The sequence below is a fragment of the Oryza glaberrima genome, chromosome 12 (genome assembly GCF_000147395.1).
Source record: "Oryza glaberrima chromosome 12, OglaRS2, whole genome shotgun sequence".
Classification (NCBI taxonomy): domain Eukaryota; kingdom Viridiplantae; phylum Streptophyta; class Magnoliopsida; order Poales; family Poaceae; genus Oryza; species Oryza glaberrima.
The window spans coordinates 23,002,424-23,023,768 of NC_068337.1; the positions used below are offsets into that span (position 1 = coordinate 23,002,424).

A 21,345-nucleotide genomic window follows, 5' to 3' on the forward strand; every position below is an offset into this window, starting at 1 on the left:
AAGAGGATCAAATGTTAAGCTTATCTGAACTTAAAATGTTCCACAATCCATACACACCGTGTTTAGAGCGAATGAATTTCATATGAAACAATTCAATTCCCGTATTAGAAATGGGACCCTCATTGTTAAGTACCACTTCTATACGATCTTAAGTTTAAAAAAAAGATCGAGTTTAAAGTTTACCCAAACTTGAAATGCTCCACACTTAATGCACGCCGCATTCAGGTGCATGCATGAATTTCACAGGAAACAGTTCAATTCCCGCATTATAAACGGGACCTCATCGTTATTATAGCACTACAGTTTTGCATGATTGCATCATTTGAAACATAAATTCCTCTCACTCACCAAGACAGCAACAGCCATCAATGCCCAGAGCCTGAACTGCAAATGCAGCTAAGCTAATTAGGATTCAAGAATTGTGTGGTCCTTGCAAAACCAAACTGTCCTACATCCATATAAGCTGGTCCTGGAACAATTCCTCCTTGCTTCATCCATATCTACAGTTGGTGAGGGGAGAACAAGTGAACAACCCTAGCTAATACATTCTCACCCTGCTATATGCAAATGCAATTGCAAACAAAGCAATCATCATTAAGGGACCCAGCAATTCAAAGGGGGCAACAAACTATTTGGTGTATGTAGAATCTATGGATTGATAGGCAAGAGGGGTAGATGATGTTAAGGTGGCAAATGGTTAATTGGTTAGCCAACTTTTGCTTTCAGGCTGCAGTCAAAGATTCTTTAGCCTACAACAATTCTGTTGTGACCTGTGACTTGTGAGTACTGAGTAGTAGTACCAGGTACACTCTATTGTTCTTTCTTGTTCTTATATACTGAAAAAAATTACAAGTAGACATAAACAGATTATTGGTAATGACAATAAAAGCATAAGGAGAACATTCAAGTAAGTTCAATGGCTGACAAATGCAACGGTAATACTTCATCCATTTCAAATTACTTGTTGTTTTAGCTTTTTTTCTAAATCAAACATTTGAATCTTTGATCATCAATTTTCGTATACACCGAAAGATTTGTTTTAGATTCACTATAAGAAATACTTTCACAATATATAATCTATATGTTAATAAAGTACACAATTTTTTTAAAATTAATAGTCAAAGATAAAGGTGTTTCAGTAAAAAAAAAAAGATGATAAAAGTATTTGACTTAGGTCAATGGAGGGAGTAGCTAAGTTTACCGCGGTTATCGGCTTTATCAAGGTAATACAAATCGAGAAACCGCTCGGGAAACCAGCCAAGTTAGAGAAAAGAAAACCGAAAGTCCAATTTTCAGCAAATTTGTTTGAATTCTACCCCCTTTTTTTTTGTTAGTAATCGAAGTGAAACCACGGTTACCGGAAGAGCAAAAGCACTTATGAAGTTATGATTCCCTGCAGACACCACATATTACAAATGCAGATGATGCTTGTCTGTCGTATTTCCATTGCCCAAACCCCCTCAAGTTAAATCAGAGACAACTGAAAAGAGAAGATACAAAACAACACTTCTTACATGACACATAAAACCAAAAAAGAAAAGAGAAATCAACACCACACACATCTACAAACCATCTCTGAATCTTGTTCAGTTTTCTGCTCCTAATAACAGCAACAGTGAAGAGTGACATGATCACAACAGCTTTTGCAGGCAATGCCGGCGACGGCGGCGGCGTTCGGTCAGGCGAAGCGCTTGCGACGGCCGTCGATGGTGGCGAGGAGGCGGGCGACGCCCTTGGTCCACATGTCATGCTCTCTCTGGCTGCCGCACTCGAACTCGATCACCCGGTGCTCCGCGGTGCGGAGCCCGAAGTACCGCCGGTGCTCGCCGCCCTCCAGCAGGTGCCTCCCCGGCCACGCCGCCAAGTCCCTGCACACGTCCACCACCACATCTGCCGCCACCGCCACCGCGACAAAACCCCGCCATTGTTAGAGACAAAGGCATACACCCCTCCGTTCTTAAAAATATATATATATATATAAATCAACTTCTGGAAACGAATCTGAACAAGCGCTTACTCTTCTTCTTCTTGGTGAGCGTGCCCGCGACGTGCCGGCTCTTCATCTTGAGCATCACCTGCAACAATGGCGAACCGCAACTTGGGATCAGTAAACCTTTTTTTTCGCAAACAAATTTGATACATCTAAGAACACAATTTGGCATATGTTGGTTATGGATTTACCACTCCCGTCCGATGGATGTAGACCGAGACCACCTTCCAATGCAAAGCTCCTGCACATGATCATCGAGTTTGATTGATTAACATCATCGAATCGAATTAGTGGATGATCAATGGTGATTGGGTAGGTAGGTTTGTTACCTTTGCGAGTGCGCTTGAGGAGCTCGGTGCCACGGGCGAGGAGCTCTTGGCTGCAGATGGTGAGGAAGTTGTTGTCGTCGTCGTCGTCGTCGTCGACGGCGGCGACCTCGTCGCTGAAGCTGCTGCTCGTGTTGCTGCCGTTGCCATGGTGGCGGTGGTGATGCTGCTGCTTCTGGGCGTTGTGTTTGTGGTGGCCACCGCCGGTGGTGGCGGCGGCGATGGCGTTCTTCTCGACGGGGATCACCGCGGCCACGTTCCACACGTCCTTGAGCGCCCTCGCCTTGAGCGTCGCGGCGCCTCGCAACGCTGCAATGCAATGTAGAGAGATGGCGTGATCAGTCACGGTGGCTCGCCGGAGACGATGAGGATGGGGGTGGAACGCGAACCGGTGGCGGCGGCGGCGGTGATGGTGACGATGTCGCCGGGGGTGCGGACGTTGACGGCGGAGGCGACGGCGGCGGCGAGGTGGTCGCGCTCGGCGCCGAGGGACTCGGCAGCCTCGACGCACTGGGCGGCGACCAGCGTCGCCGCGGACGCCACGGCCATGTCGGTGCGCGCGGCGCGGTCGTCCCTGCCGCCGCCGGAGGCCGCGGTGGCGGCGGCCACGGCGGCGACCGCGGCCGCCACCGCCGCCACCGACACCGCGGCGTGGACCTGCGCGTTGTGCGCCCGCGCCTCCTCCTTCTTCTTCTCCTTCCTCTCCTTCAGCCACCGCCCCACCGTCTTCCCGCCGCCGCCGACGACGCCGCGGTACGGCTGCGGCTTCGGCGTGCTCACCGCTCTGCAAAACTGCACATTTTTCCAAGAAAAAAATTGTCTAATTAGCAAATAGTTCCAAATTAGTTCCTAGTAAATCAAATCCCTAGGTTTCATATTATATGTCGCTTTAATTTTTGTTAGTCAAACTTACAAAATATAATATATTTTAACACAAAATAAATATATTATTAAAATATATTAATGTTATATTTAGTGAAGCTAATATAATGTTGTAGATGTTCCTAAATTTTTCTATAAATTTAATCAAACATACATAAAGATGTTTCTAAATTTTTCTATAAATTTAATCAAACATAAATAAATTTGAATAGAAAAAAAATCAAAACAACTTATAATATAAAATGGAGGGAGTAGTGTTCAATGCATCAAAGTCATTCGATCCGATTCTGTCCTAATAATCCCATGTCACCATCATATAATTCAATCCAAAACCCAATAATCCTATCAAAAACCGAAATTTTTTTAATGAAAAGAATTGTATTAATTTCATCGGATTGGAACTGCTTAACCAAAATGTGGCATTCATGTACATGCACTCCTACTACACACCATTAGGTGAAATGGAATGGATAGCTAATAAATTCCCCCAACTTAAATTTGATCTACAGCAAAAGTGGCAAGCAAACAGTAGCATTACAACTGGAGCAGCTAAGCCAAGAACAAACTCTGAATTTGACAGGTTGCATCCAAAGGGGTTCTTATTTCTGAACAGCAGCAGCACACACTGTAACTGTATCAAAATGATGCTAATTGCAAAGTGTGGCTGCATTTCACTGACCCAGGGCAAATCATTGTGCTTCTTTTCCATTCCATGACGTTAATCTAGAACCCTAGGTTAAATCAATGGAGAATGTTGAGCGTGCCATAGGATAGGCCAGGTCAGTCAGTGCACACACCACTGAAGAAAGAAGAAAGAAGAACACAAGAAGACATAATCATGGAGGGCATGAGCATGAGCCCCAAGCAGCAGCTTTCTGGAGAGGAGAATTTACATTACATTACTCTCAAGCCCCTGTTCCTTTCAGATCTTTGTCGCAGATTATTTGCTTCCCGCTTCTAAAAATATGATTTCTCAAAAAAAAAAGTCTACTGCGAAGTTTATTTGTCAAAATATTAATTTATCGTGTTAACAAATAAAAGCTATTTCCTCAGACAGTGCCTTGATTAGAGCACAGATTAAAATAAAAGAATGGCATCATCAGGTTAGGAACAGAAAGCTGTGGGGGAATAACACTTGATTAGGGATAAGAAAGGCATGAGGTAGTCTTGACACTCTCAGCTCATCACTCTCATCAAGCTCATGGGGCAAAATGGCAGGCAAGCAGCTAAAGTTCAGAGAAGAGAGAGAGAGAGGGAGGCAAGGCAAGGCAAGGCAAGCCTGCTGCTTTTCACCCAGAGATGGCAGTGAAGAGAGTGGGGGCACTGAACATGTTGCAGGGCTTTGCTTGTGGAAAGAGGAGACCACAAGGACAGAAATGGGAGCAAGAATCAAAGCTTCAGTTCTTACACACCAAGCAACCACCAAAGACCATCAAATCAAACACCTCTTCCTGCTGGTCAGAGCTACAAGTGTACAGTACAGAGGAGGAAATGTTTTTTTTTTAAAGAAAAAATGGAATTGGGAGTGTTTCTTGTGGAAGGAAAAAACATGAGATCACATGGTGGTCTTTTCTTCAGTTCTTCTCTTTCTGAACTTTGAGATGGCCCAGAGGCTCATGGGGCAACAATAACATGCAGTGACAAATTGCCAATCAAGTCTTTTGACCATGACCACTCTCATGAGACATGTCTCTCATGAGCCAATGCAAAGAGGAGCTGAATTGTGGTGGCACCCATGCATAGGATTTCTGTTCCTATCAAGATTCAACTTCAGGACCAAAGCTTGGCTGAGTACACAGTACACTGAGAGTGCATTTCACATTGCTTTGTGATGCTATCAGAGTAGACATCAGCAAAGGAATGCATGGTTGGGAAAGGTAAGCAGATTCTTTCAATATTCAATGTGAGCATTGGTCAGGTGACATGGTCCAATCACTAGTCTTTGGTTGTTGATTCTTTTTGTCACCCTAATGTTTGCTCTACTACATCTGCTTAATTAGATGGCATGCTTCAGTTGCTAGGCTTGATAAGCTATTCACAAGAACTGCCTCTGTTAAAGAGCATGGCATGTTGGCATGCCTATGTAGCTGCAGCCTGCAGAATGGAGTGAAAAATGAGCAATCATTGCTGTGAGAGCTCAAAGGCAACACTCTAACAAACTAGTGCAGTGATTCAGAGAACAAAATGTATCAAAGGGAGAAGAGGATACCAGCCAGGCATGAGAAAAGGAGCAAAAGCATGGAAGAAAAGGGGAATGATTATTGGTCACAAGATATATCCCATTTTGGGGTGAGAAATTCTGCAGATGGAAGGAAGAAAAAGATATCTCCATCCATATTTGTGAAAAATTCACAAGTATATACATTATTCTGCAGTGGCTTTTGGTGTGTAGTATTTCTGAAGCATGTGAGCCTGCAGAGAAAATGGAATGGGGGCAGCAAAGTATTCCATTGGATGAAGAGAAAGGCATAAACTGGAATTCTTTCTCACTGTGCAGAAAATTTTGTGAAAAGGAAAGCTGCAAGGCTGGTGTTTTTGTCCCAGAGGCCAAGTCCCCACAAGTTCTAACACTGAAATTGACTAACCTGGAAATGCTAAACACTACACAAAATTAGCCAAAGTGACTTCTTGTTGTGTCCCAGATATATATTGCTCCACACCAAAAAGATGCAAACAAGCTAGTGTTCCATTTCCACAAGGAAAAAAGGAGTACACAAAATCATAGCTGAATATAACCATCTCAAACAAAATGCAATGAGCAGGATAAAAAGATATCATGGAATTTCTTGATTATCTTATCCAAATTGGCAGTAAAGAATAGCTTATCCTGTTTTTACCCAACAATGCTAGTGCAGCAACTCCCTTAATCATGTTCAGTATGTATAAACTAGAGCAATCTCACCGCCCCCCCCCCCCCCCCCCCCCCCCTAGAATTGACAAGATTAACAAGTCATCCATGAAGGGAAAAAAAAATGTTCAGGTGCAGGGATCAGGAGAAGAGACCTTGCTGTCGTCGACGTCCGGCGAGACCGGTGGGCTGTCGGAGAGCGAGCCGCCGCCGTTGAGAGGGCCGCTGCTGTGTGAGAGGCGGCCGGAGGTCAGCGGCGACACCTCCTGCTGCTCCATGAAACAAGAAACGAGTAAATTCTCAGTGTCTATCTGCAAAGTGAGCTACTGTTCCAAGCAGAACAGCACAATTTCACAATAATCATTGAACATGCAAGGAAGTTTTAAAGAGTAGGAAATGTTGGTGTGAATTGTGATCATTAATTAGCTTGGATTCATGTTACAGAACCAAATAAAGATGGCTAGTATTTTGTGTGTGTTTTTTCGTTGATTATGATGGGGGTGTGTGGGGGGAAAGAAATCTCATCTTTGGCCTCTTGTTCTTGTCCTCACTTCAGTCCAAGAAGTACAGGAAGTCAGAGAACATTAAAGCAAAGCAGGTACTACTAATCGACGAGGTAATACCCATGAGAAATCAAACCAAAAACATGCAGTTGAGAGAATCACACCTAAAAGTTGGGAGATACAAGTTTTTTACTGCACTGGATTGAAGTTCATGTATTGTTTGGCTAGAGAGAGAGAGAAACAGAATGAAAAAGCAGAGAAACATACTACAGAATAATCTCACCAACCTCTCACCTAAAAAAAGAATAAAATAATTAAAGTCCATAATCCGATTGCTATTAGGATGTACTCAGTTACTCACTCACTCAGGGACAAGCTCAATTAAAAAAGACCGAATTAATCTCTCTATTTTTTTTAATTAAGGAAGAGAGAGAGAGAGAGAGAGTGAGGATGAGGCAAGAACGAAGGGACGAAACGCGCACGCACCGATTGCGACATGATCCTGTCCATGATGAGCTGCGAGGTGGCCGCCGACGCGAAGGAGAAGGAGCTCCCGGAGGCGGAGCCGTCGACGTCGAGCTCACCGGAGACGTCCTCGGCGATGACCGCGGCCGACGCCGCCGCCGCCGGGAAGGCGGCGGCGGCGAGCGCGCGGCGGGAGACGTCGGCGGCGCCCGACGCGCTCCACGACCGGGACAGGAACTCCAGCGCCGGGTCCCGCGGCAGCTCCGGCGGCCGCAGCTCGCCCCTTCCTCCGCCGGCGGTGACCCTGCCGGATTCGCTCATCGGAGCAGTCGCTCTCGTCGTCGGCGGCGAGCGGTGGCGGCGTGCGTGGGCGCGAAAAAGGTGGTGCCTTTGGAGAAGTGGGGGTGGTGGTTTTATAGGAGTGACCCTCTGCAAAGAAAGACAACGAGGGGATTAACCGTTTGTGCATCTAAAGTGTTTTTTTTTCTTTTTTTTTAGTTTCTCTGGCTTTTTGTTTTTTGAAGTAGAATTGGTCATTTTCTTTATTGGTATATTTTACTTTTTTTGGCTTTTAATATGTTTTTAATACTTGCAGGGGATTTCGCTTACGGATGTTGTTGATAAGGTCGTCTTGATTTATGGGGTTGTCGTTTCTGATGTAATGACGTGGTATTGTTGGCGTATACGGAAGAAGTGATAAGCTCTACAGAAAGTTTAATAGCGTAAACCATAATTCTCGATGGGTTGTTAGAAGTTTAATCGTGTGGGTTTGAGGTATGACGTGGTGAGCGAGAGGTTTACTCATTGTCGGTTTGTCGACTTGCTGGTTTGGTAAGACAACGATAAGAAAGATGAAGATAGTATAGTATACTATGAGATAATTTTGGCTATTCATGGTTTATGGCCTGAATGGTTAGGATGGACCTCTAATAATAAGGAGAGTATAGTAGTGTTCAATAATACATGAAAGGTGAACCACTTGCACAAGGTAACTATAGGAGCCAGAGAAGAGGTTGCCAATATAATTGTGAATATGATACTCAATAACCTACAATGCTCCGTAGTTACATCAGCATTGGGAGATTCATATCGCAATAGACCTTTCTCAAAGCAACTTAGCACAAGGCTAACCATTACTCTAATGAACCACTAAAAAGTTTCTTTTTTTAGTTTATCTGCCTTTTTTAAGTAGAATTGTTCATTTTCTTTATTGGCATATTTTACCTTTTTTTGTCTTTAATGTGTTTGTAATACTTGAGGGGGTGTCACTTACGAATATTATCAATAAGGTCGTCTTAATTTACCGATGGTTGTTTATGATATAATGACGTGATAATGTTGGCGTATACGGAAGAAGTGATAAGATCTATGGAAAGTATACTAGCGTAAACCATAATTCAACGGGTTGGTAGAAATTTATTCATAAGGGCATCCACAATGTACATGAAAACCAGTCCATAGGAAATAAAAAATTTCATTCAGCTATCTTAACACATTATGCAACTAGTCTATAGCAAAGAAATAACAAAAGTTGTCCATAGCACTATGGGTAGTCCATAGACAATAAAAAATCATAGTTATGCCAGGTGCATGCATGCTGCAGCCTGCAGCTTCAGCTCCGGCTGATTTTTTTTTGCCTTTAGTGGGACCCACCTTAATTGCACACATTGTGGTGGTTTCTAAAAGTATGGACTCCCAGGTGTGGGTCCCACATCTATGGACTAGTTTGCTAAATACATTGGTGTTGCCCTAAGGGTTTGAGGTATGACGTGGGGAGTGAGATTTACTCATCGTCAGTTTGTCGACTTGCTGGTTAATGGCAAGACGACGATAATAAAGATGTAGGTAGCGTCATCATTGTAGACTATGAGATAATTTTGGTTATTCATGGTGTATGGACTTGATGATTGAGACGAACCTCTAATGAACAGTAGTAAGAAGGAGAGTAGTAGCATTCGATGATATATGAAAGGTGAACCACTCACACGAGGAAACCGTAGGAGCCAAAGAAGAGGTTGCCAATATAATTGTGAATATGATGCTCAATAAAACTCGCCTGCAATAAATTCAGCACGACATACAGCTTAACCTCTTAAACACTACAATGCTCAGCAGCTACATCAACCTTTGGAGATTCATATCACAATAGATCTTTCTCAAAGCAACTTAGCACAAGGCTATCCATTACTTTTACAAGTAGCATCACATGTAAAACTTAACTAACAATTAAAAAACCCTCATGTCAGCCACTCTTCATTTCCAAATTACAAGCAATGGCTCCACATTCCCTGAAATTATTGCTCCTTAAAATAGCAGTACTATACTACTATTTTTTTCCTAACTCACCCAATATAATCAATTATGCCATAATAAGTGGTGCTCCATTTGTTGTCAAGTTAGTTTAAGGTCTCATCTCATGCCTTTTTGGATGGGCCTTCTCTGCTTTAGTTTTTGTCTTCTCTTTTCCCAGATGATAAGAAACCATAGCAAAACCAGCTATCCTCACACTTTTTTTCTCTTTTTTTCCCTTAGCTTCCATGTCCTTTTGTTGTGTACACTTGTGCTAGCTGTGAACCATACCTAGGCCCCCACACAAGACATGGTAGTATGGTACTTGTTCTGTTGGATACTCATGTGTTGTGAGCAGCAGTGGTTTTCTTCTGTCTAGAAGCAAACATGGCCTGTACTGGCAACATACTTATGTGCTTTCTTTGCTAATGGTCATGATGATCTTTTTTTTTTATTATTTGGGGGTCGCTTTAACTTAATTTGACTTTAAGCAGATACAGATACATGGATGAGCTTTGGATTGTAGTGCCTTTCTTGTCCATGCATAATTGCATAATAGAAGCTGAAACATGTGTGATGGACAGAATTATACTACTACTTGTTTGTTGATAGGCCTATTTCTAGGAAAAAAATGTTATTTTTTGTGTAGCTAGAATGTGATCAAATAGTACATGATTTAATTGATTCTATAGATATAATGATAAATACTACATCCGTCCAAAGGAATCCTATTTTTTTAGAGACTACGGGTAAAAAAAGCATGTTGCCTTATTAACGAGGGATGTTTAGGGGGTGGGGTTTGGAGGTAAAATTGGATAAAAATTAAATAAAATATACGTAGTTGATGGGAGAAGTAGTACAATAAGACCTCTTATAATTATAGAAAAATTCTAAACCATTAGATCCCTTATATTTGTATTTGTAGATGGAGGGAACATGATTTAACCTGTGATTGTAAGGTTAACCCTCACTCTCTATATATACAAACCAAATTTGTATTGCGTATCACGTTATGCATATACTCAAATTTTATTTTTAAAAAGTTACAGGGCAGATTAACCATCACAATACTCACCTTAGTGGTTGCAGTGCCAAGGGCACCAAGATTAGATCATTAGATCATCCAATTTGATCATATCAACATAAGTACATGACAGGGACGACCATTAATTTTGATTTGATCTTGTGTTCTTGTACATATGTGGGAATGCACAGAGGCAGCAGCCATAAACAGCTGATGCAACCACCCACAGCATCCACCGACTCACACTGTAGTGTATACTGTACACACACACCATTTGGTACTCTACCTGATCACCTCCAGCTCTTTCTTCCTCTCTACTCCTACTCCTACTAGATCAGTGATCAGTAGCCTACCCTGCCGGCTGGGTCACTGCCAGGTGGGGCCCACCCAGAAGCATGAGCTATATAGCAGATTAGCAGTAGCACCTGAGCTACTTCACCTCCCTGTCTGTATGCATGATCATGTTCTGTTTTGGGCTTGTGGCCTGCATTGGCGGTGGTGGCCAATGGCTCATGCAGTAGTTGAAGAATTTAGATTATTGGTTGGATTATTGCTGCGAATTATCAACTTGATTACAATTATCTATATATATTTCTTTTAAAAAAAAACTCCAATGGTGGTTACAGTAAATCTGTCCCACATTACCCTTTGAACTTCTAAATATATTACATAACAACTACATTTAAATGAATAGTCACAAATAAAATTAAATTGAGGTGAGTATAACTTGTAGCAAAAAGTTGGATGACACATTGATAAAAAAATATATGCTTTTATTTATTTTAGACAATAATATTATGATAACATAATAACTAGTTTAAAATAGGTGGTCTAATGCAGAAAAAAAGAATTTTAAGAAAACGCATTTCAAAGCGTGGAGCAAATAACCCGTTTTGAACTTTTGATAATCCGGTAAATAAGCTGAACTGAAATTCCTATAGTAACAGGCAGCAGGCAGAGAAAGACAGATTTCGCTGGGTTGCTTTGATGATTGGTTGGTTGGGTTGGCTGCTTGATGGTCTCCATCAGGTCCACCCAGCATGCAGTCAGTCATCAGTGTGATCGATCCATCCTTGATATGAGAATGAGATGCTGCTGCTTATCAGTGATGGATCACTAGTGCTGCTGCCAGTGGACAGCAGCAACAGCAAGATGGAAATTTCTTCCATCCTGTTGTAAATTCTTCTTCTCTGATTTTATCTGCAACCATGAGTATATGCTGCTGCTGATGCCAACTCATGATGCAGCACATGAAACTACAGCTTCTCTGCAGTCAGAAATCGAAATAGTGATCAACAGATCAGGTACTATTAACCAGCAGGATTTGCATTGTTTGGCTACATGTACAGAGTCTTAAATTTCCCGGCTATTCTTGCTCGAGCTGAAACCTTATAAGTCTGTCCGTCCTAAAATATAACCGACTTAATAAGAACAAGAAAACTATATTACTTCTTGGGTGTGTTTAGTTCACGCTAAAATTAGAAGTTTGATTGAAATTGTAATGATGTGACGGAAAAGTTGGAAGTTTGTGTGTGTAAGAAAGTTTTGATGTGATGGAAAAATTGGAAGTTTGAAGAAAAAGTTGGGAACTAAACCAAGCCCTAATTGAGTATTAGGTTACTATATTTTAAAATGGAGGGAGTACTTACTTATCTGAAAATAATTCAGTTTGGAAGTTCAGCTTAGCTCTCATCAGGAAGACGGCATGTAAATGCAGGTATCATGATTCATGAGCAAAGAAGGCAGTTGACAGAAGACAGTGTGTGAAGAACTCTGCAATGGCAACAGCAAGAGCACTGTAGTAGGTCGCTGCAGATTACTATGCACGCATCAGGCTTCAGTTCAGACAGCAAGCAGGCAGGAGGAAACAGGTATAAATTTCATACGAGAAAAAGAGGAGGGAAGCAGCGAGAAGAGTGAACAGTGGAAGGGAATCGGCAACGGCAAGTGCAGTCGCATTCATCTCCAAGAGTAAAGAAGCTAGATAGGCAGCCTACCTTGCTACGAACATGAGCAGCTGCAGAAGCAGCAATGGCGGCAACGCATCAGCAGAGCAGCAGCTTAAGAATTCAGATCAATAGCGAGCACTGTTCATTGCGTAGCGTAGTTCAGAAACTGAAGCTCACTACTCCTCCGTGGTACTCTCCGCCTCAAAATAACATCATTTTTCACTCATCTCACACATATCAATACAAAGAAAAAAACTATAGTACCCTCACTTTATTAAATCCTAATGCGTCAATGTAATTATTTCATACTTTATTATTTTTAATATTTATCCCCTATTTTTATAAACTTATTTCATAAATTCTGATGCAACGATTATTTAAAATTGAATTTATTTTGAGATAAACAGGAGAAATAAAAGATGAACTTATTGAGTATGTAACCGGATCCTCGCTACGTCAGAGGGACGTCCGGCAGCGCTCGTCCATCCGTTCAGCATCCAACGGAGTTGAGCGCGCACAGCACACAGGCTCGGCCCACGGCAAATAAAAAACGGCCCACATCTTCGCGTTGACGCCACACGAGCCGCTGCGGTGCAGCCGGTGGTGCGCCGCGCCGCTGCCACAAGTGAGGGAGGGGAGGCCTATGCCGCCGCCGCCACACGGCCACAACCCATGCTTCCTGATGAAGCCCCCTCTGCCACCGCCCTCTTCCTTGACCCTGTCCCACGCCTCCGCGTCCTCCCTCGTGCCGTCGTGCGGGAGCCTCGCTGTGCTCCGGCTGCGTGGAGGTCCGACTCCAGATCGCGTGTCTGACGGCATGGCAGCATTCGCTCCGCTGCAGTTCGTCCTTTGTCGTTCGTCCCAGAAGCGCGTCGCCCAGTCGTTCAACCCATGTCGCCAGGGAACTCCGGCCGCCAGAATCGCCGCTCAATCTCCTCGAGTTCCTCTTGAGCTGGTGGAGCGCGTCGGCCGTCGATGTTCCCCGTGCGTGGGGCACGCGATGTCACCTCCGGCGAGGGCAGAGTAGATGACGCTTTCTTTCCATTTGTTAAAGAAGACATCAAGAGAGTGTAATGTGTTAACCAAGAAAAGGAATTTGCGGCCATGAACTGAAGAGAAAACGAGTGATTTTTTTCTTCAATTTGTTCCTCGTCTAGCTCCTTGACGGCGAGGACGGACTAGTATTCCAGCCGACCAAGTTGAAGATCACGGCGGGGTTGCTCGATCCTTACCCCTAGGACCTTGGCTTCCTGCTCTGCTTCTTGCTCCTCTGGCCAAACAGCTTGGACACAGACAAATGCTACCCAGCCGTCGACTTCACAAGCGGCATACTCAACAACAGCAGAACCAATGGCGCGGTGAACGACAGCGAGCGAGTAGCGCACATGCTGCACCCATTTTTCCCTGAGCGAGTAGCGAGCGTTCGATGCTTGATGGACGGCGGATCGACGGGCTACTGCCCTCTGACTTAGTTTTTCCTAAGTCAGAGGATCTGGTTCCGGAAGCAAGGGCAAATTGTGGGGCCATTTGTCAGTGTCACAAGGTGGCTAGTTTCCCTTGTCTGCAATATGTTTGCCTTCTTCTTCTTCGGGTTCTTTATGGCCGGACATATATAGGACATGGTTGTATTCCTACTGAATAATGATAGCCCGGCATATATAGGACATGGCTGGCTATATTCCTGCTGAATAATGATATGGAGTAGCTAGTAATCTGGATTCTTCGAGAAGATGTTCCCTAGTTTCTTTGCATTCCATCTAATTAGTTATGAAAAAAATTGGTAAGATAGATTAGTATGTGACGGGTATATCATTTTGTAAACATTTAAGTTTAGATTATACAAGTTAAAAAAATATGACCGTGAGCACACATATGCTAGTTTGAGTTAAATTTGTTGATTTTATTACAACTTGTGGGGATCAAATTTTAAGTTACATATTTTTTAGATCGATATATCACATATTAATCTATCTTATCATTCATTTTATATAACTTTTTGGACAATATACACCACCGAGGAGACATCCCCTTATGCATGAGATTAAAACCTATTTCCGTAGTGACCTTCACTATTTCGTGTTTTCAATACTCCTATATGACACCGCTAACTTTATTCGATAGACGGTTGGTCAACAACATGATACCCGGAGAATTGACTACGTACGAATGATAATCGATAGATGATGATATGAACTGCAATGATGATCCATCGCCTCGCCTGAAGAAAGCTTAAGCTTATATAACCTGGGATGGATGAATGGATGGAGAGGACAGAATATTCCTCTCCTCGAGCCTTTTGATGTCCTGCCTGCTGCTGCCATTCTACCAAATTGCCAATCAGCAATATGCAGGCATGCTTGCTTGCATGGGCAAAGCCACGGAGGATGTTGAGCTAATTTAAGGTGGTGTTTGGATCCAGGGACTTAACTTTAGTATCTGTATTTAGACACTAATTTAGAGTATTAAATATAAACTACTTACAAAATTAATTACATAAATGAAAGCTAATATGCGAGACAAATTTTTAAGCCTAATTAATCCATAATTAGAGAATGTTTACTATGCTAATCACGGATTAATTAGGCTCAATAGATTCGTCTCGCGAATTAGTCCAAGATTATGGATGGGTTTTATTAATAGTCTATGTTTAATATTTATAATTAGTGTTCAAACATCTAATATGATAGGGTCTTTAAAGTTCTAGTCCCATTAAATAGGGTCTTAAGCTAGCGGCATTCATGCTCGATGAGCCAGTTGAAAATGAAGAACAATGTATAATATAATATATGTCTGATGTCTCCAAAAGCTTCGAATGTCCACGTGATGTTGCTGTAGCCTGTACAATTTTACTACGTATATGCCTAGTAATACTACAAATTATACAATGTGTTTTGAGTTTATATGGACCTTGGGATCTTCAACCTCTTAGCCAAGACAACGATGATTACCACTCTGCTGCAGACACACACACTCACAAACTCACTCTCACTGTCGATTCTTTTCCCATTAAGATAAATATATATTTTACCTCCGTTCTTTTGTGGTTATGATATAAATTTTACCTCGGTTTTAGTGTGCTTTTTAACTGAAGGTGTATTTTGTACGAAAACTTTTTATATAGAAGTTGCTTTAAAATATCAGGTAAATTCATTTTTCAAGTTTATAATAATTAAAACTCAATTAATCATGTGCTAATAACTTTTTTGTTTTTCGTGCCTTAACTTCATCTTCATTTTCAGTAGAAATGAACATCATCTCGGCGTGTGCTTTCAGCTGTTCAACTCATTTCGTATTCTTTTGTACTTTCTTAGAATAATAAAGTGGTGTTTAACATCCAACTTTGCATTCCTATTCAGATTACAATGAGGATTTGAGAATCAAACATGACACCCCTCCTGTAAGGTAGAAGCAAACCTGGCTAGGTTGTGAGCATCAAAGTTACAAGCCTGATTTTCCTAACAAAATTTACTTTTGCAGAATACTTCTTTCTTGCCTCAATATCATTAACAACTGCTAAATATTGGCACCTTGATCTCAAGGCAGTCTGATGATACACAGACCTTTGACATGTTCAACTCATTTCGTATTTTCTTTTGTAAGTACTAACTTTGTTGATTTGTGTGTATGAATTATGATGGGCCCATGACCTGGCCCGAAAGACAGGTAGGCCAGGAATATGGGCCGGCCCGTTATTATTATCTACCCAGTTTGGATTGAATGAAACTGGCAACTCGTTCGTCAGTGTCAGTCTCGAGTCGTCCTAAAATCAAGAACGAACAATCAAGCAGAGATCTTGTATTGTATGCACATATATATATAGGCCGATTTTTGTACCCATTCTCAAGCTTCTTTTCATTGATTATTCAGAATACCAAAGAAGATAGAAACAAACTTTTGTATATTGTGATGCCAAGTTTTCTCTTGTCGAAAGATTGAAACTCTGAACATTTAGGACAACGAACATCATAAATTAAGAAAACATTACTACTTACCTTCTTGTTAGCATTTGGAGGAGAATCTTGTTGTGGCCTCTTCATTTTTTTTTCCTCAACTCATCATATTCATACCATACTACCATCCTCCAAATGAGCATTCAGTCTTCGACCAGATGCGCAAAATTTGTCTAGTGTTTGTATAATTTTGAGTTATCAACAGTCGCGATGGAGATTTGAGAAGATAAAGAGATCTCACTCCAGTCCAATGCACTCATCGCAGCCATGATGAATGATGCATCAGAGGAGAAGGAAGTTTCAAGAATGTGACTGAATTCTTGCTACTACCTTCAAAAAATTCAGAACTTCTTCGAACTGCCACCATTCGCCATTGGATCCTGAATTTGATTCCAACGTTTGTAACCGCCTCCAAATTCTTTCACTCAAAATTAAATGAAACAAAGATCATTCCTTACTACATTTATTGCCAAGCTCCGGTTTCGAGTGTCACCATGGCCCATTGTTCTGCTGCCTGCTCCCTGCTGCTGCAGCACTGTTCAGGCCTTCAAGGTCCAGGCTAGCACATTGAATCCTCAACCATTGTGGCTGTCTCGACACTCATAAACCCAGCAGCCTCCTGCATCAGTAGCAGCAGCAGCACCATGGTGTACCAGCATGCAGTACAGATCAAAGTTTCAAAGGCACACATTACTCATCACTCTTCAATACGCCATTGTTACACACTCATCATAGGCACAATCATGTGAAAGAAGCTAGTCAAGTCAGGAAGGAGAAGGTTCAGGCCACTGCTCCCCTCTGTCCACAAATATAAGGGATTTGGGGTATCTCCATCCATCCACAAAAATACCTTTGAATTTATCACTTATTGGTAGTTGAATCGGTAGGCATGATCTTTCCCGATAAGTAAAGTATCAGGGGCATCAGAGGAATTTCACCTTAACCTTAAACAGTGCTAAACAATTTAGAACCCCTTAAGTCCCATCATTTCGCCTACAGCTGACTATCAGCTTAAAAAATAACTTGTGAGCAAAACTTTTATACTTATCTTCTTAGTGACTTTAAAGCCACCACTGAAAAATAAACTACAATAAAAAAATCAAAATCAACTATAAAATTAAAATTTTAAATTTTAGCCGTGACTGATAAGCTAAAGAACAAACGATGAACAAACTTTATGTTTGTGGATCAAGGGAGTAATTAATTGGTATTGGATCATGAGCCCTCATGAAAAACTTTGCTCAGATGGTGTTTGTTACCACTGGTTAAAGTAGCTAGCAGTAGCTGTAGCACTTGTAGACCATGGTCATTGTAGCAGTACCACATTGTGCTGAGTTGTGCCATGTGTTTGCTTCTGGAAGATGAGGGAGTACTGCATGATGCATGAATGAATCCACAGTGCTCACATTCATAGCCAGGTTAATTCCAGTAAAAAAAAGCAAAAGAAAGATTGTACTGAATTACTCACCACATGTAGCCTCTGAAAACCCCCCTTAAATCCCCACAATTACACCATAATTAACATTGTCCATCTCATATGAGGGACACATTTTTCTTTGTTGTCCCATTTTTTGCAGTGAAAGGCTGTGTTTAGATCCAAAGTTTGGATCTAAACTTCAGTCATTTTCCATCACATCAATCTGTCATACACACAACTTTTCAGTCACATCATCTCTAATTTCAATCAAAATCTAAACTTTACGCTGAACTAAACGCAGCTAAAGTTGAGGAGTTAGTAATTGGTATGCTTAAATTGTGTTGGGTACAGAGTTTGCAGTCCTGCAGATATATTTAACTGAATGCATGTGCAAGAAGAAGAAGAAGAAGAGCAGTATATAGATTGGCAGATTGCAGAGGCATAGGTGGAAGATGTGTAAGGTTCTAGAAGCATCTAGAAGCCGAAGCTGAGGTCACTAGGCCATCACTTCTGCTGCAGAAGCTTCTTCTCCTTCTTGTGCAGAGATGGGGAAGGCGGGTAGGTGGCTCAGAAGCTTCCTGACCGGCGACAAGAAGGACAGGAAGGGCAAGGACGGCGGCCAGCCGCCGCCGCCGCCGTCACCGGCGCCGCCGTCTGCCAAGGAGAAGCGGCGGTGGAGCTTCCGGAGGCCGCCGGCGCAGGCCACCACCAACACATCGTCGCTCTGCTTCTCCGACGTGCACGCCGTCTCGCCGGCGCCGGAGGCGGAGAGCTCGGCCGCCGCTGACGTCGCCGAGGAGAACGAGGCCGCCGCGGCCGCGGCGGTCAGGATTCAGGCGGCGTTCCGATCCTACCTGGTACGTATAATGATACGCCATTGATGACGCCATCATCTGTTCCTGGTTTTGTGCAACTCGATGGCGTGTGGGGGGGTGCAGGCGAGGAAGGCGCTGTGCGCGCTGAGAGGGATGGTGAAGCTGCAGGCGATGGTGAGGGGGCAGCTGGTGCGGCGCCAGGCGAGCACGACGCTGCGCCGCATGCAGGCGCTCGTCGCCGCGCAGAGGCGCGCGCGCGCCGAGCGGCTGCGCCTCCTCGACGACGACAAGGACAAGCACGCGCGCTCGCCGCGGCCGCCGACGACGACCAGCCGCCGCTCGTCGCCGCAACACCACCGATCACGGAAGCCACTGGTAAGCGAAGCGTCTCCGCCACCGCGCTCTAGCTTGCGACGGCGATCATGGGAGACATGAGGAGAAGATGACTATGGCATTGCAGGAGGTGGTGGATAGGGGATCGGAGGAGAACGTGAGGGTCGTCGAGGTGGACAATGGCGGCGGCGGCGGCGGCGCGGCGAGGGGGTGCGGGAGGCGCAGCACGTGCGGCGCGGCGGCGAAGGGCGAGCTCTACCAGAAGGTGTCGCCGACGCCGTCGGCGTTGACGGAGGCGAGCGCGCGGACAATGAGCGGCCGGCTCGACGACTACTCCTTCTCCGCCGCGGCGTCCGAGGCCAGCGGGCGCCACCACCGCGTTCCAGCAGCCGCAGTCGCCGGCGGCGACCACGCGGCGGCGCTGCAGCAGCTGTTCCCGAAGAACTACATGTCGAACACGGAGTCGTCGCGCGCCAAGGCGCGGTCCCAGAGCGCGCCGAGGCAGCGGCACGACCAGCCGATCAGCGCCGCTGCCTCGCCGTCCCCTTCGCCGTCGTGCGGCGAGTGGACGACGACGCCGGGCGACCGCCGGCGCAGGGCGTCGCTGGACCCGCGTGACCTCGCCGCCCCCGCCTCCGCCGCCGGCGTCGGCGTCGGCGCGCGCATGGAGCGGTGCGCGTCGCAGGCGCGCGCCAGCGCCAGCGCGAGCGCGGCGTGCCCGTGGGCAGTGAGGATGGACAGGTCGACGGCGTCGCTCGCCGGCGGCAGCGACGGCGGCTCGTCCGCCGCCACCGCGGTGACCGCGGCCACGGCGGCGCGCGTGACAAGCTGACACGGACGAACACGAGCTGCATGCTACTGTGTGAAGAAGCGATCACTCTCTTCTCTCGAAGACTCAAGTCTGAAATATTTTTTTTTTCAGTGGCTTGAACAGATCAACAGTAGAAGCTGACAACCTTGTTGCTTCTTTGCTTCTTGCTGACCTGAATGAGCCTTGTTTCTTTTCAGTGATCTGAAGTTCTGAACAGTGAAATTTTGTTGTGTGTTGTCTGTGGCATTGTGCCAGTTACAGATTGTGTCAGTGAGAAACAATTGTGTGAGTTTAATTCAGATTTGTTTCTTGAGATAGTGTGGAATTGCAGTTATTCTCTGAGGTGATATTTTCAGTTATGGCCTTGAAAAATTTATGGAAACTGGGCCTGTTTCTTTTAGCATCCATTCCTGCCCAAAGTGACTGAAGGGTTTTAATTTATGAGTTGTCCATTTACAATGTTTTTTTTTGTTATTTTCGGATCCTCTTTGATGTAGTACTGCAATTCACCATAATTAGACTACTGTTACTTGTTACCGTAAATGCGATGTGCATATGATTTATGATATGTAAAATATATTGCCAGGTTTTGCACTAGCCTTATCCTAATTGTGGCATATCAAGATGTATCGCAATTCTATATACATCTCGCGTGTTAGGTTTTACACTAGTCGTATGTCTATTTCAGTCATTGAAGATAGTCATTATTGTTCATACATATCAGTGATCTCGCTATGATTTACAACATCCTTATAGCCATCTTTTAATTAACCACCTAAGATGTTTGCTAGTATAGCACCCTTATCACCTTTGCTCAACCCACACCCCCTTTACAACATCACCACTTTTCATCACATAATGATGTAATGATAAAAGCACGGGCACAAACCATAATGCAAGATATAGAGATGAGCGCACTATGATCTAAGATAGACGATAATTTCATCCAAATGTGAAAGACTCATGTATAAGTCTGGTTCGAATGCATTATCATACTACAATAAAGAATAAATAATGTAACCGTAGCTACTACGTAAGAAAACGTATAAGGTATATCTATGTACCTATGTCATGGTGCAGTCTAGCATTACCATAATTTATTTTTCAAATGGCCGGATTGATTTCCATTACCCCCATATAAAAAAATATAATTTCTACTACGCCCTCTGTTTCATATTATAAATCTTTTAACTTTTTTCCTAGCTAATCATTGTTAAATTTGACCAATTTTTAAGAAAAATTTAGCAACATCTAAATATATCAAATTAGTTTTATTAAATCTTACATTGAATATATTTTGATAATATATTTGTTTTGTATTGAAAATACTACTCCATCCATTTCAGGTTATAAGACGTTTTAACTTTGGTTAAAGTCAAACTACTATAAGTTTGACTAACTCTGTAGAAAAAAGTAGTAATATTTACAACACCAGTATAGTTTCATTAAATCTATAATTGGATAAATTTTCATAATATATATTATGTCTTGGGTTAAAAATATTAATATTTTTTCTACAAAATTAATCAAACTTAAAATAGTTCGACTTTGACTAAAGTCAAAACGTCTTATAACCTAAAACGGATGGAGTACTATATTTAAGAAAAATATGGCCAAACTTAAAAAAATTTGACTAGGAACAAAAGTCAAACGACTCATATAAGATGGAGCACGAGGTAAAACAAGAGGGGGCTGAAATGTGATAAGTTATTTTTACAGGGACAATAAGCTGAGTTACCCCGA

At 43.2% G+C, this 21,345-nt stretch overlaps 2 protein-coding genes across 3 annotated transcripts; one reads left to right on the top strand and one right to left on the bottom strand.

The window, feature by feature from the left end:
• Positions 1-1,409: 1,409 nt before the first annotated feature.
• On the bottom strand, positions 1,410-7,402 carry LOC127758079 (VAN3-binding protein-like). 2 transcript variants are annotated; one of them, XM_052283710.1, is made up of 7 exons: positions 7,036-7,402; positions 6,202-6,312; positions 2,706-3,108; positions 2,320-2,625; positions 2,182-2,231; positions 2,018-2,075; positions 1,410-1,890 (listed from the first exon to the last, which is right to left on the bottom strand). In XM_052283710.1, exons 1-7 carry the CDS (start codon positions 7,333-7,335, stop codon positions 1,679-1,681), a joined length of 1,440 nt encoding a protein of 479 aa, XP_052139670.1. In that variant the 5' UTR covers positions 7,336-7,402; the 3' UTR covers positions 1,410-1,678. The 2 variants fall into 2 exon arrangements, with proteins under 2 accessions (XP_052139670.1, XP_052139669.1); XM_052283709.1 differs by having other exon boundaries at positions 6,202-6,315; positions 7,036-7,401.
• A 10,487-nt stretch (positions 7,403-17,889) lies between these two features.
• Positions 17,890-19,997, top strand: LOC127756666 (protein IQ-DOMAIN 19-like). Its single transcript, XM_052282026.1, has 3 exons — positions 17,890-18,500; positions 18,582-18,833; positions 18,919-19,997. The coding sequence occupies exons 1-3, from the start codon at positions 18,189-18,191 to the stop codon at positions 19,621-19,623; spliced, it is 1,269 nt and encodes a 422-aa protein (XP_052137986.1). The 5' UTR covers positions 17,890-18,188; the 3' UTR covers positions 19,624-19,997.
• Positions 19,998-21,345: the final 1,348 nt, after the last annotated feature.

Excerpts from the sequence above, each read along its gene's own strand:
- LOC127758079 (XM_052283709.1), bottom strand. The coding sequence starts at position 7,335 with ATGAGCGAATCCGGCAGGGTCACCGCCGGCGGAGGAAGGGGCGAGCTG. Across the intron at positions 3,109-6,201 it reads CGGACGTCGACGACAGCAAG|TTTTGCAGAGCGGTGAGCAC; the intron begins GTCTCTTCTCCT and ends AAAAATGTGCAG. Across the intron at positions 2,232-2,319 it reads CCTCAAGCGCACTCGCAAAG|GAGCTTTGCATTGGAAGGTG; the intron begins GTAACAAACCTA and ends GATCATGTGCAG.
- LOC127756666 (XM_052282026.1), top strand. The coding sequence starts at position 18,189 with ATGGGGAAGGCGGGTAGGTGGCTCAGAAGCTTCCTGACCGGCGACAAG. Across the intron at positions 18,501-18,581 it reads CGGCGTTCCGATCCTACCTG|GCGAGGAAGGCGCTGTGCGC; the intron begins GTACGTATAATG and ends GGGGGGGTGCAG. Across the intron at positions 18,834-18,918 it reads ACCGATCACGGAAGCCACTG|GAGGTGGTGGATAGGGGATC; the intron begins GTAAGCGAAGCG and ends ATGGCATTGCAG.